Source organism: Chrysemys picta, chromosome 13 (assembly GCF_011386835.1).
Source record: "Chrysemys picta bellii isolate R12L10 chromosome 13, ASM1138683v2, whole genome shotgun sequence".
NCBI lineage: Eukaryota > Metazoa > Chordata > Testudines > Emydidae > Chrysemys > Chrysemys picta.
In genome coordinates this window covers 37,954,464-37,967,031 of record NC_088803.1, presented here as the reverse complement: position 1 = coordinate 37,967,031, position 12,568 = coordinate 37,954,464, and the positions used below count along the sequence as shown (strand labels likewise).

The following is a 12,568-nucleotide window of genomic DNA, read 5'->3' as shown; positions in this document are numbered from 1 at the left end:
CTCCATGTGATGTATTCAGCTTCGTTCTGCAGAAACCACTCTCTTGGGAACAAGAGAGGCTGCTCTAACCTACCTACTGCATATCAGGAGAAACCCAAGGTGCCTAGGAAGCCACTCTTCATTTATTCATGTGCTTCCCTTTCCTGCCCTTTGCATGTTCTTTGTACAATCTGCAATCCCCTGAAGTGTGACACAGTTTATCTGTCCAGCATAAGACTGACTGGCAAGCTCAGTGGAAGCACAGTTAACACTGTGGAGATTCCCCCAGGCAAACATGAACCAAGTGGTACCATTAATGGACATCATGTATGGGAAACCTTCATAACGAGGGAGGTAGGGGAAGTGGCATCACTAATAGTGGAGACCCTGTTTCATGAATACAATTGTCAATGAAGGGATCAAGCCAGGTCTGGCATTTAAGACATGGGGGAGCCTCATCTAGCCCTTGGCATCCAGACAAATGGACAAGTAGGCACAGGGCTTCTGTATGGGGGAAAACAAAAGGAAGACTGGGCTGGAAAATCCTCTTTCTCATACCCCCACCCTCTCCCAATAGGGGACAGATAACAGGAGCCAGTGCAAGGTGACAGCTCAAATCAAAGGTCATACAGAGATTGCCGTCCATTCCATCTCAGACAAACTCCCTCTGACTCCTTTGTGTCTCTTCCCTTCTCTCTGGCAGATACTGAGCTGCAGTTGAGACGAGATGTCATTTTCTGCCAGTCCCTCGTGGCTGCTATTTGCACTTTCTCGGAGCAGTTGCTGGCTGCTCTCAACTACAGATACAACAACAACGGGGAGTATGAAGAGAGCAGCAGGGATGCCAGCAGGAAATGGCTGGAGCAGATAGCGGCCACTGGGGTTTTACTTCACTACCAGTCCCTGCTGTCCCCCAGTGCGGTAAGAGAGATGCTAAAGAATGGGTTTCACAGCTCCACAGTGAATGCTGACCTCTTCAAGGTCACCCAGACACTTTCCTCCTTCTTACCTCCTGGCCAGAGCCTCTGACTTTATCTATATGGAAACTCCTACCCCCTCAAGGAACCCGCTGTTATTCTCATCCTAATAGCCTACCCATCACATACTGATCCCCACAAATGCTAAACTACTGGCCTGGGCCAGGTGAACACATTTCACTATTGAAAGATAATAGACCCCCTGCCCCATTAGGAAGGGGCAGGTTGGTATTTTGCCAGAGAGGTTTCCTTTTCTGGAGTAATGCTGCCTTCTTTACTGTGGACTAATTTCACAATTGCTAGGAAAGTGTGTGTGACCTGACCTCTGCTGGTGAGAAAATGAATTTCAACAAGCAGACAAAAATGGTTCTTGCTGTTCCCAGAGCTAAGAGCAAACTGCAAATCTGGTCCTTTCTCCATGTGCTGACTGAAGTCACTACTCAGGTTCAACACAGGCAGTGGTATTAAAAGCTTTCTCTCATGCTGCCCTAATTATGTATCCAAGCCTGACCTCGAGGCATCACATCTAGTATGAGAAGGGCAGGACTCGTAAAATCCACTGGCCTGTGTTGAGTAGGAAGGTCTCAGGCAAATGCCACCAACTTCTGCAGGATCTAAGCTAAAATAATAATTTTAGAAGGAAAATGATTGTGAAGCTATGAAGGAAAATCAGGTCTGACAACAACAAGAGCTGTGGAGTGAGACACATTTATGCCCACTCTCCCTTTGGATAGATTACCCATTCGTGTTTGTTTCTGTCCACCGCAGAAGGAAGAGCGCATCATGCTAGAAGACATCCCAGTCACGCTGTCTGAGCTGGACAAGGTTGCCTTTTATTTCAAGCAGCTGGACGAAAGTCTCGTAGCAAGTGAGATTTTTGAGGTTTTTCTATGAACTCTTCTTTCTTGCTTGTATTCCTGGTTAATTACCTCCATGATATTAAATCCTGCAGAAGTGCTCAATCCTGAAAGGTGCTGAGCATCTCTTGTGAAGTGCTGCATTCCCACAACTTCCACAGAATGTAATGGGAGTTAAAGCCACGCAGCACCACACCCAAGGGTACATTGCGCGGTTGGGCCCTAAAATGATAACTCGCATCAGCTCTCCCTGTTTTCTGGACAAGGTAGGAAAGGATCATAGCCAATCAGCTTTCTTCATAGCCAGGACTACTGCTAGGACTTGCCTCATATGAGCAAGGAGGAGAGACTTAGTGAGATGAGTATCCCTTGCTATCTTTTATCAGACTGACTATCCATTTTGGAATATCTGCTTAGCCCCTTATCCTTCTAAGTCTGTCGTTTGGAATAGTAAGTATTTGTCTCTCTGTGAACTGTAGTGGCTAAAGTGTAACAGAAATTATAATAATAACTGCAGGTAATTGCTGAGGACCTTGCCTCCAGATCTGTTAATTGACTGCACGATAGAGGCTAGTAGTGTCAGCCTCACTGCCAACGTTCATCTAATGATGCCTCTTGTAAAATCTCTACAGTTGGGAACCACTGTGCCCTGCCTGTGTTTCTTGCCCAGCACGTGCAGAGACATGACAGCTGGGGTGAGCAGCTCCAGACAGATGTTTATTATTCACCAGCCTTTCGGCAAGTGAAAGGACATACACTCCTGCCATGTTTATACAATACAAGCTCACATGACAGGATGCTATTATTATTATTATTATTAACCATGTTTACTGCAGTAGTGCCTAGGAACAAGCTAAGAACAGGGCCCCATTGTGCTAGGTGCTGTACAAATACACAGTAGTAGACTCCCTGCTTCAAAGTCTTTAAAAATCTGATAGAAAAGAAAGACACACAGTGGGGGAAAGGGATCTTACGTACAAGCAAAGCAATCAGCATGATGGTATCAAACATCAGATTAATTGCTGGCATGTCTTGTAAACAACATGCTTCTTCTGAGTATAGCGTTTCCCTCACTTGCTGCCACTTCTAACTTTTCAGTAACGAGATGTTATTAAATGGACTGACATGCGCAGACATTGCTAGTCTCTCACTGCTGTTTCAGAAAAACACAAATGTCTTTATCTTTGTTTCCCCAGATACTCACGTCTTCTACCACATTGAAGGAAGTCGGCAGGCCTTGAAGATTATCTTTCACCTTGACAGCTACTACTTCTCCAAACTGCCGTCTCGCCTTCAGAACGGGGGAAGCTTGAAGCTGCACACAGTGCTCTTTACAAAAGGTGCCCACAAAATTCTTGACCAAGAAAAACAAGTGATGTGACTCTAATTAGTTGCTAAACATTTTAAGGGTCATTATTAAGGAATGACCATACATTTGTTATTGAAACAAAACTGACAACTCCATTGAAAATATTTTAAGAGGCAAAAATTGACTTCTCCCCAGAATGATAATCTGATATACTGGGTTGCGAGGTTAATATGCTGTAAAACGGTTAGGTTGAGATGTTCACGAGCAGATTATCCCCAGAGATGCCTGCTGTGGGGTTTCTTGCACCTTCCTCTGAAGCATCTAATCAGAGACAGGATATTGGACTAGACAGACCATGGGTCTGATCAAGTCAGAAAATGTCCATATTCCTATGCCACAGACTGGGATTTCTAAAGGACACATTTTCTGTGCACACGTGTGTATTCCTAGAATCATCTGGGCTGAACGTCAAGGGACCTTGTGTGGACCAGCTAAACCACTGTCCTGCATTGCGGCATATGGCATAGGATACTTCCTTCAGTGCAATAACACTATGACCATATTCCAGTGATCTGGTACCATAGTAGCCCTTGCCCTTTGAGGTGTCATAATGAAAACTGTGGTTCACAGAAGACATCCCCATTGAGGGAAATACATTCACTTCATCTTATTTTTCACATGGTTGGTCTTTGACATGTTTTGGCAGCTACCTAGTAGGGGGATGAACTAGAGAGACAATCAAATGAAAAAATGATAGCCAGAGTAATATAGTTATTAAAAATCTTGTCTCCTTCTAGCTCTTGAAAGCCCAGATAGCCAGCCCCAGCCAGGTGACTCCTCTCTAGAAGAACTCCCGCAACAGATTAATGGAGTCTCCCTTGAAAAAGTGCAGCAATATTACCGTAAACTCAGGTAATGTGCCTCTCCTCCCATCCCCCAATAAAAAAAGAAAAGGGTGTTCAGGACCCTTAATAGACAGATTTTTCTTTCCTGGTGGTTTCATGTCTTGTACACAATGATTCTTCGGAGAAGCCAGTGATATGGAAAGGAGATCTCTAGGAAAAAATGTATTCCATTTAAGTTTCACATGCTGTTTTTTAATCAGAAGTTTGTTTTTTTTAAATCTTTGGTGTATTGAAAACCACTTAAATTATTTAGCAAAAAATAGCCTTAATTATAAACTCCTCCTGGAATATAGGAATGTGTCAGAAGCAATTTCCATGTAAATTGGACTTCAGATTTTTGACCGGAGCTAAAGTTAAAATAAAAAGACTTTTTGTTAGTCTTCAATCACTATAGAAAGAAACAATTCAAGTGCTTCAGTAAGAAAATACATCATCTTGGACCACAGGACTTTCCTTTCATATCCATCTGAGATGTTATGCAGTAGTTAGTGAAGTGAGATGCTCACCAACTAATCCAATTCTTAATGGCTAATTGCAGGACATTTTACCTTGAGAGATCCAACTTGCCTACTGATTCCAATACAACAGCAGTGAAGATTGACCAGGTATTATTATTATTATTATTATTTATATTGTGGTAGCACCTTACAGCCCTAGTCATGGCCCAGGACTCTCTAGCACTAGGTGTGATACAAACACAGAACAAACACACAGTCCCTGCCCCAAGGTCTTGAATCAGCCTGTCTGTGGCTCAGTTAGAGGTCTGTCACCCAGAAATGTGATGCCTGCAATCAATTTAGAAATGATCACTTGTCTATTTTTTTGAGAATTTTGTTCACAACTTACAGTACAATAAAAGCAACATCTCCCAGGCGCTCATCTAAAGCTCAGTTCAGTAGTAAACAGTCTGTATTTGGGGCAGATGCTTCATGTGAATGTTTGTGCATGCTGTAGAAGCATACAGAGATTCAGGTGTTTTTATTATAGTGGAGACAATTCAGGGACTCCCATCAGTGCAGTTATTAACATGTACTGGAAAGTAGATTGATACGATTTGTGTTCACTTGCAACAGACTGTCTCAAACCCTTGTCAAGTCCTCACTTTTTGTGCTGAAAATCATATCTACTGTGAATAGTTGTTACTTTAGATCTACCGAGGAGCTGTTAACATAGAGTATTAGACCCAGGAAAAAAGTTCTTATAAGAGTCTATATAAATGAAGGAGTAAATATGCCACTGATGCATGTGTTCACTATTCCTGTGTAGCTTATTCGCCCCATTAATGCAATGGATGAGCTGTGCAGACTGATGAAGTCCTTTATTAATACAAAACCCACCCAGTCGGGATACTCTAGTAGTAACACACCAGGAGCTGGGCTGCTGCCTATATCCTCAGAGCTCTGTTACCGCCTCGGAGCCTGTCAGATTGCCATGTGTGGCACTGGGATGCAGAGGTGAGATTTAAGAAACCTTCCATGGTACTGTTGTAATACTAACTTTTCTTCTGTATAAGAATCTAAAAAAAACTTTTGTAGTGATAATTCTCACACAGTGATAGTATCCTCACACCTCTTGTCAACTGTCTGAAATGGACCATTGATTATCACTACAAACGTTTTTTTCCTCCTGCTGATAATAGCTCATCTTAATTAATTAGCCTCTTAGAGTTGATATGGCTACTTCCACCTTTTCATGTTCTGTATGTGTATATATATATATATATATATATATATCCTTACTATATGTTCCATTCTATGCATCTGATGAAGTGGACTGTAGCCCACAAAAGCTTATGTTCAAATAAATCTGTTAGTCTCTAAGGTGCCACAAGTACTCCTGTTCTTATAACTGGTTATATATTTTTAGATAGGAAACCAGAAAGTAAACATAAACTTGGTGTAGTGGCCAAGTTAATTTGCAGTTACAAGCTAAGTAGCTTTGTTAAAAGTCGTAACTCAAGACTTGGTTAAAAGTCATAAGTAATTTAAAAAAATGTTTTGTGGATTTATCATTCCCTTATGTACCCATGTCCAGAAGTACATTGAGTGTGTCCCTGGAACAAGCAGCCATACTGGCTCGAAGTCATGGACTTTTACCCAAATGTATCATGCAGGCTACAGACATCATGAGAAAGCAAGTGAGTATTTAGGTTCTTTCTATTACTACTTCCTTAGCTGGATCACCTGCATGCCACTATCTTAATCCCTGGGACCTCTTTGTGGAAATACCAGTTAATTTCTCTGTGGAGATATGTGTTGTGCATATACACACCCACATCCACATCCAGACACTGTAAAATTTGTACAACTGCATGCATACCTTGCAGGAGCAAATTCTAACATTTGCATGTGTGGACATTAGCCTATTTAAGGTGCATACATAGGGTTACATTATTTAAAGTGTGTGCACAGATGTTTGAAAAATGTACAGAATGTGCAGGCTTATGCCCTTGTAAAATATGTGTACAAACATGTACAAAAGAAAAGGAGGCTGGTCTTTGAAAATGTAGGTCATATAGTATACTTGTATACATCCTGTAGATTCCATAACATGTTCTCATGCACACAACATTATATGGTGGCAATCTCCTATTGTTAGACAGCAGTGCTTGTATAGTGCTTTGGGACTTCTGTCATCTTAAGTAAACGCAGATGGCTGATGTACCTACCCAGTGGATTCCAGAGCTACTAAAAGTAGTTAATGGATTGTCAGATAGAAATCAGACTCCTGTTACAATATTTTCCCTTAAGGGTCAGATGTTTTATTGATATTATCAATGCCATAAGTTCTGTGTTTCCTTAGGGACCAAGGGTTGAAATCTCTGCTAAAAATCTCAAAGTGATGGATCAGATGCCGCAGTCTGCACCCCGGTAGGTTATGTACAGTATGTGTTTTCTGAGTATTTATGTTGCATCTTTGCACCCAGCTGTGACATTTCCTTCTCAAATTGACAAGCTCTTCAGCAGCAATACACAGAACTATCCCAACCATCACTATACTAAACCAAGTGCACCAGTATTTAAAAAAGCTTTGTTTCAAATCCCCTGTCACTCACCATTAACTTGTAGGCCTCCTGTGTTGTCTAAATAAAACATCACTGCTGATTTTTTTGACAATGGCAATGAATTGCTAAAGCTCAGTGGCTGTCAGTTATCTGTGGAATGCTGAGGAGCAGAAATTCTTGAATGGCAGATCCGACTGCAACTATGCAAAGATAATTCATGAGCTAATACTTTGGCCAGAGCCCCATGAAGTGTCTGGAATAGCCCGAGTGTCTCATGATTTACTGCAGAGTGGGTTTAAGAGCAAGCAGCTCAGAGCAGAGTAAATTTATGGTGATGCAATTCCTAGAAGAATCAATTGCCCGAAGTTATAGCCATTCTGTTGTCTGAGGGTCAAATCTTGAGAGGTGCTATACACCTGCAAATCCCACTGACTCCAATAGGAGCTGAAGATACTCATTGTGTCTCCCCGAAGGACATAATTTCAGGTGGTTTTTACTATCTTAATTTCTGAGAGAGATTTTTTAACCCATTTCCCCTCTCTCTGTCCTCCCCACCTGCCTCCCAAACAGACCCAGAAGAGAGAAGAGGTTCTATTATAACTTCATTGAACATTTATAGAATGCTAGGGCCAAATCCTGCTCAGCTATGCAAGTAGCCCATGGAAGTCATCTGCTCCTATGGAAGTTAATGGGATTCATTTGAGTAAGGCAAGTCAGCTCTGGCCCTTAAAATGAGCAGTGGAAAAGATTATTTAGGTATACAGCATCTCTCCTGGATAGTGCAGGTTTATTCTATTATAGTGTTTTATCTGATCCACTTTTGAAAGCCCTATGAGATGGGACTTAAACCATAGTATATTTCAGAGTCAGTTTTTCCTTTTCATCCAGTTTCTCTTAGCTATACCGCATTGGACCACCCTAAATAATTCCCCACCTTCAGTGGCAATTGCACCCTTTAGGTGCTTGTAGAAAGTTATTTCAAGCATGTGGTATGAAAACAGTAGTTGGTGGATGAGGTGAAGTTGTCTGTAACACAGTTTGGCCTGGTTTTGCTTTCTCGGAGACCTTTCACAGGGAACATCTTGGTTCTATTACATTCACCCCCTCTCGGATTCCGAGTGCCAGCTCAATAAGGGATGAATGTGCACTGTCTACATGTGACTCTGTGCCATATCCCAAATGTCAAGCATAATAATTCCAGCAGCAGTGACATTTCCCCATTTTAATGAATATTCATTACCTAAGATCCATTTTTATGATCCTAAAGGTGTAATGTGTTTGAAGTAATTCAGGATAAATAACACTGGAGCTGTAGTTGTGATTTACAAAGTAGAGTGAAGTAGAGAAAACCTCATATTTGATTTTAGGGTTTTAAAGAGCCTTTCATTTTAGGAAACTTATATTGGAAAAGCCTAGAGACACAGGTTCCTATTTGGTTTCATCAATGTGATGTGCATAAGACTAAATGGAACGAAAATGAGCAAAAGTAAATTAATTTCAGGTAAACTGAATTTGGGCTAAGTATCAGGAAACATTTCCTAGCCGTGAGATCTGTTAGACTGTGGAATAATCTTGGAAGGGAAGTTATAGAAGGCCCCATCATTTGAGTTATTTAAACTTAAACTGGCCAAAGCCCTGGAAAATATACTACAGAGAACCATCATGCAATTGGGAGATGGAAAAACCCCCACTTTCAGCATCTTGTCTATCTCCAATTTCTGGGTTTTTTAAATGTCTCTGTAAACAAGGGTAAATCAACCATATTGACAAGTACATTGATTGGCATCACAGTGGAATGAGACTTGTCTCAGTTACAAATGTCCAGGCCATATAATAAAAAAATTAGTAAAAATCATAAATTATGGCTTGCCAACTGCTAAAGGCCTAAATCTGACTTGAGTTGCACAGGGGTGGAGTAAGGTCTCAAAAATAAAAGTCATTTTTTAAAATAACACCTCTGTGTTTTAATTAGCAATTCTCTAATGGCACATTTAGTTTGCAAAATGATTAATAATTACAACTAGCTGAATCTTTCCTGTCAGACTATCAGTGAGTGCTTTTTAGAGTGATAAAAAGCTGAATGTCATATGCTAATTCTAACAGCTTTTTATGATCATTATGCCATGTAACACCAACTTTTAATCCTCCCTTATAGACTCTACAGGCTGTGTCAGCCACCTTTAGATGGGGACTTATAAAAATGAAAGAGACACCCATGTTATGGAGTCAATAAAGTGTTCAGCTGAGAGCAACCGTGCCCGAGGACCCATGTCAACTGACACTGGTGGTGTTAAATGGAGACGGAAGGATATGGTGCTGGGTGTCTCGTGTTCAGTAAGAGAGATGAATCTGCGACGCCCACCTGCTGAGAACTCCTACAGTATATGGGCAACGATTCTTATGGTTCCTTAGCTTATTGGAGAAGTTCTCTAACCATTAACACCCTTGAGCGGAGACAAACAAACTGCCTTCTGCCAGAATGCCCAGAAGGAATAGCAATTCCATGTCAAGAAACTGCAGCTTTACTAATGACTCAGCTGCGCTACTGGCTGAAAGTTGTGGCCTTCAAGTTATGGATCCGTAAAGCAAAAGCAAGATGAAGCACATCTACTCTCCCAATAGTGTATCTGGCATCCATTTAATTGCCAGCATAATTTTGGTCAGTGGTCTTGAGTAACAGCATCAGAAATACCACTGATTTAACATACTGACCTGCACTTTTGAACAATGAGTAGCTCAAGTTTCTGGTTTATTTCCATATGAATATAAAGTATTTCTTTTACAGTCATTTTCCTCTTCAGCCCAGTGAGAACCAATCTCTGTATGCTGCAGAGTATACGTTCCATAATACTTACCATTACTTCCTCTTACTTACTGTAGCGTTCAGGTTTGGGATTAACATTTTTTACTAATGGTCTATTATGTATTCTGGAAATACAATAATATTTTACAGGAGAGTTTGGCAATGAAGGATTTTTTAGGAGAAATTACAAAGAAAATAAATTGCAGTCCTATACTCTGATTATTTGAACAGATGTAGTTTTTAAAACCAGGTCAGAAGAACTATAGTTATTTATGTGGAGTGGAGTATCTGTTTTGGATCATGTTATTATATATACAAGATTTAAATAAAAATTATATTGTTTAAAATGGGACCAATATGCTGGCAATTACACAGCTAATCCCAGTTTACTGGAAACAATTCTACATTATTTAAAATCTTTTGGTATTTAAGTAGTCTTTAATACAGTTATTAAAATGTATTAGGAAGGCTTTTAAGTTAAAAGAAAAAGGAATCATGTATATAATGTACTTTATTTTTTTCCTATTTCAAAATTGTTCTCCATTCTATCAGTATTAGCATTAGTGCAGTAATTTTCTCCAAATTGCTGGCTGATACTCATTGAGAATGTCAGCAGTCTCAGGCCAGAAATAATGTTCTTTTGGAGTGAGTGCCTTAATAATGATTCACTTATATCTAACAACATTCCACAGCAATGGGAGAACCTAACATTATTCTCTTTCACCATAGAAAAGCCACAGTCTCTTTTAAAACAATTCATTGTTGGGAGACTCCAGGAACTGTTTGGAGTGATGGACGTTCTAGAGAATGAAGGTTTTCTTTTGTTGGTTTTTTTGGGGGGGAGGGGGTGTTTTGTTTTTTCTGCTGAACAGGGCATTAATGAACTCCAGTTTTATTTGGTTAACAATCTAGTCCATCTCAAATATTAAGTTAAAAATCATCTCTTCCCACTTGGCTGTGAAGGTTTTTTTTAATTTGATTTCTTCAACTAGCACAAAATAACTTACTACAAGTTTTGAGGGGTTGTGTTGGCTTCCTGAATTATTAAATGTTTTTAACATTTTTGTTTCTTTCATTCTCAGACTGATTTTTTGGGGAGGGGAGAACACACTTTTGTTTGTTTTATTTACTTTTCAGTATTCCTTCTGACCCACCTCAGTCCACAGCTGAGGCGTATGTGAGTCAGTCTCCTGTTACATCTCAGACACAGGCATCAGTTACTGTAGAATCCATTGCACTGCAGTCAGATCAGCAGAACATTGTTTCAAAACAGTTTGTGCTTCTTCATAATCTTGGAAGACTTAATCTTGCCATTTGCTGTTGAAAAGAATGATATTTCTTGAAAAATCCCCTAACTTAAAATTAACTGTAATGATATGTAAAGAAAAACTATTGAAACACCCAAGAAATAAAAACATCGGGGCCAGTATCCTCTCCTGGGGTAAATCAGTATAGTTTTGTTGACTTCAGTGAATCTGATTTACCCTGCCAGATGAGGATCCTGACGTACATTTATGCAGTTCGTACAGACATTGAAGGCGCGTAGAAGATGATCTAAGGGCATTTACACTGTGCACTGTTTTACATTAAAATGTATGTGTTATTCTCATTAAATACATGCTAGAACATTTTATTATTAAAAGTTGGTTTATATTACAATGAAAGAGGATATGATTTTATTTATATAAGTTACCCCTTTAGTTCTTTGTTGTTAAACAGAATTTAGGACTTTGCAGAGCTATGAAAGGTCGAAAGTTGAAGGTGTTTGAAAAAGTTGTTTTTTGATATCTGATCAAACTCCCTCTGCAGTGCCGAGCTCTTCCTGTTTGTGCAGTACCACCCACAGATGCGGTTTCACTTCAGAATTCTTATTAAAAATAGGACAGAGCAGTTCTGAGACTGTAGAATTGCAAAGTTTGAGCCCAGGCCTGAAAAAGTGAGCACAGTTGGAGTAAGAAGGCTGTGCTCATGCTAAACTACAAGTGAAGTCAGCAGAGCAGGCTCAGGCTATAGAATCTTCAAGACTAAAAACAAAGTCAGAGTTAGACTCCGTATCCCTGCAACTGCTCCAGGAATACGGAGTCTGTTCTGGCTGGCTATGACCAGCAAATAGTTGAAGTCATCTCCTGCTTTGTCCCTGAGGTTTTGCATTGTGTGTGCAAGCATTGGCCAAGCAGCCTCCCTTTCCATGATGCATCATAGAGGGCCACTTTACAGTATCAGTGTGTGTGGAGGGGTGGAGCAGGGTCCCTCTAAATGGACTCTTCTCTGTTTGGAACTAAAGAAACAAAGCGTTACTGCTCATTTGATCCTAGATCTCCTGAATAAGCGGGCTCGGGATCTGGATTTTAGAGTTGGTGGGATCCATCCTGCAGCCTTTCAGCAGGTATAACTCCCACTGAAGTCAGTGGCAGTTCTGCATGTGAATAGACTGTGAGATCCAGATTAAATACTTCATGGGTCCAATTTTAAGGTAAGTCTCAACCTAGCTTTTCATTCTGTAGGCAAAATTCCACACTTGCAATTTAGCATTCACAACAAACTACAGGCACAATAGGCAACACTTGGACATCTTTTGCTTTGTGCCTGTAAACAAGCCATTCAATGTCCAATTAGCCGATATCACTGCATGAACAAAATTGTGAGTGCAAGTATTTATGGACACAGAGTTGCAACCACAAAATTAGAGGCCACTTCTGAAAATCTGGACCTGGATAGTAGCAGCATTATCCAT

The 12,568-nt window shown here is 40.3% G+C and overlaps 1 protein-coding gene across 4 annotated transcripts in view; it reads left to right on the top strand.

Annotated features, from left to right (window-relative positions):
- PREX1 (phosphatidylinositol-3,4,5-trisphosphate dependent Rac exchange factor 1) overlaps window positions 1-11,493 on the top strand; it is a 221,261-nt gene extending 209,768 nt beyond the window's left edge. For 3 of the 4 annotated variants that reach the window (XM_008172115.4, XM_008172114.4, XM_065565962.1), the window contains exons 32-40: window positions 683-900; window positions 1,725-1,824; window positions 3,010-3,153; window positions 3,920-4,034; window positions 4,566-4,632; window positions 5,294-5,481; window positions 6,062-6,164; window positions 6,830-6,897; window positions 9,187-11,493. In XM_008172115.4, coding sequence (XP_008170337.2) covers window positions 683-900; window positions 1,725-1,824; window positions 3,010-3,153; window positions 3,920-4,034; window positions 4,566-4,632; window positions 5,294-5,481; window positions 6,062-6,164; window positions 6,830-6,897; window positions 9,187-9,229 — 1,046 coding nt within the window. In that variant the 3' untranslated portion in view covers window positions 9,230-11,493. The remainder of the gene's footprint in view (window positions 1-682; window positions 901-1,724; window positions 1,825-3,009; window positions 3,154-3,919; window positions 4,035-4,565; window positions 4,633-5,293; window positions 5,482-6,061; window positions 6,165-6,829; window positions 6,898-9,186) is intronic. The other variant, XR_006177052.2, reaches the window with a different exon arrangement.
- Window positions 11,494-12,568: the final 1,075 nt, after the last annotated feature.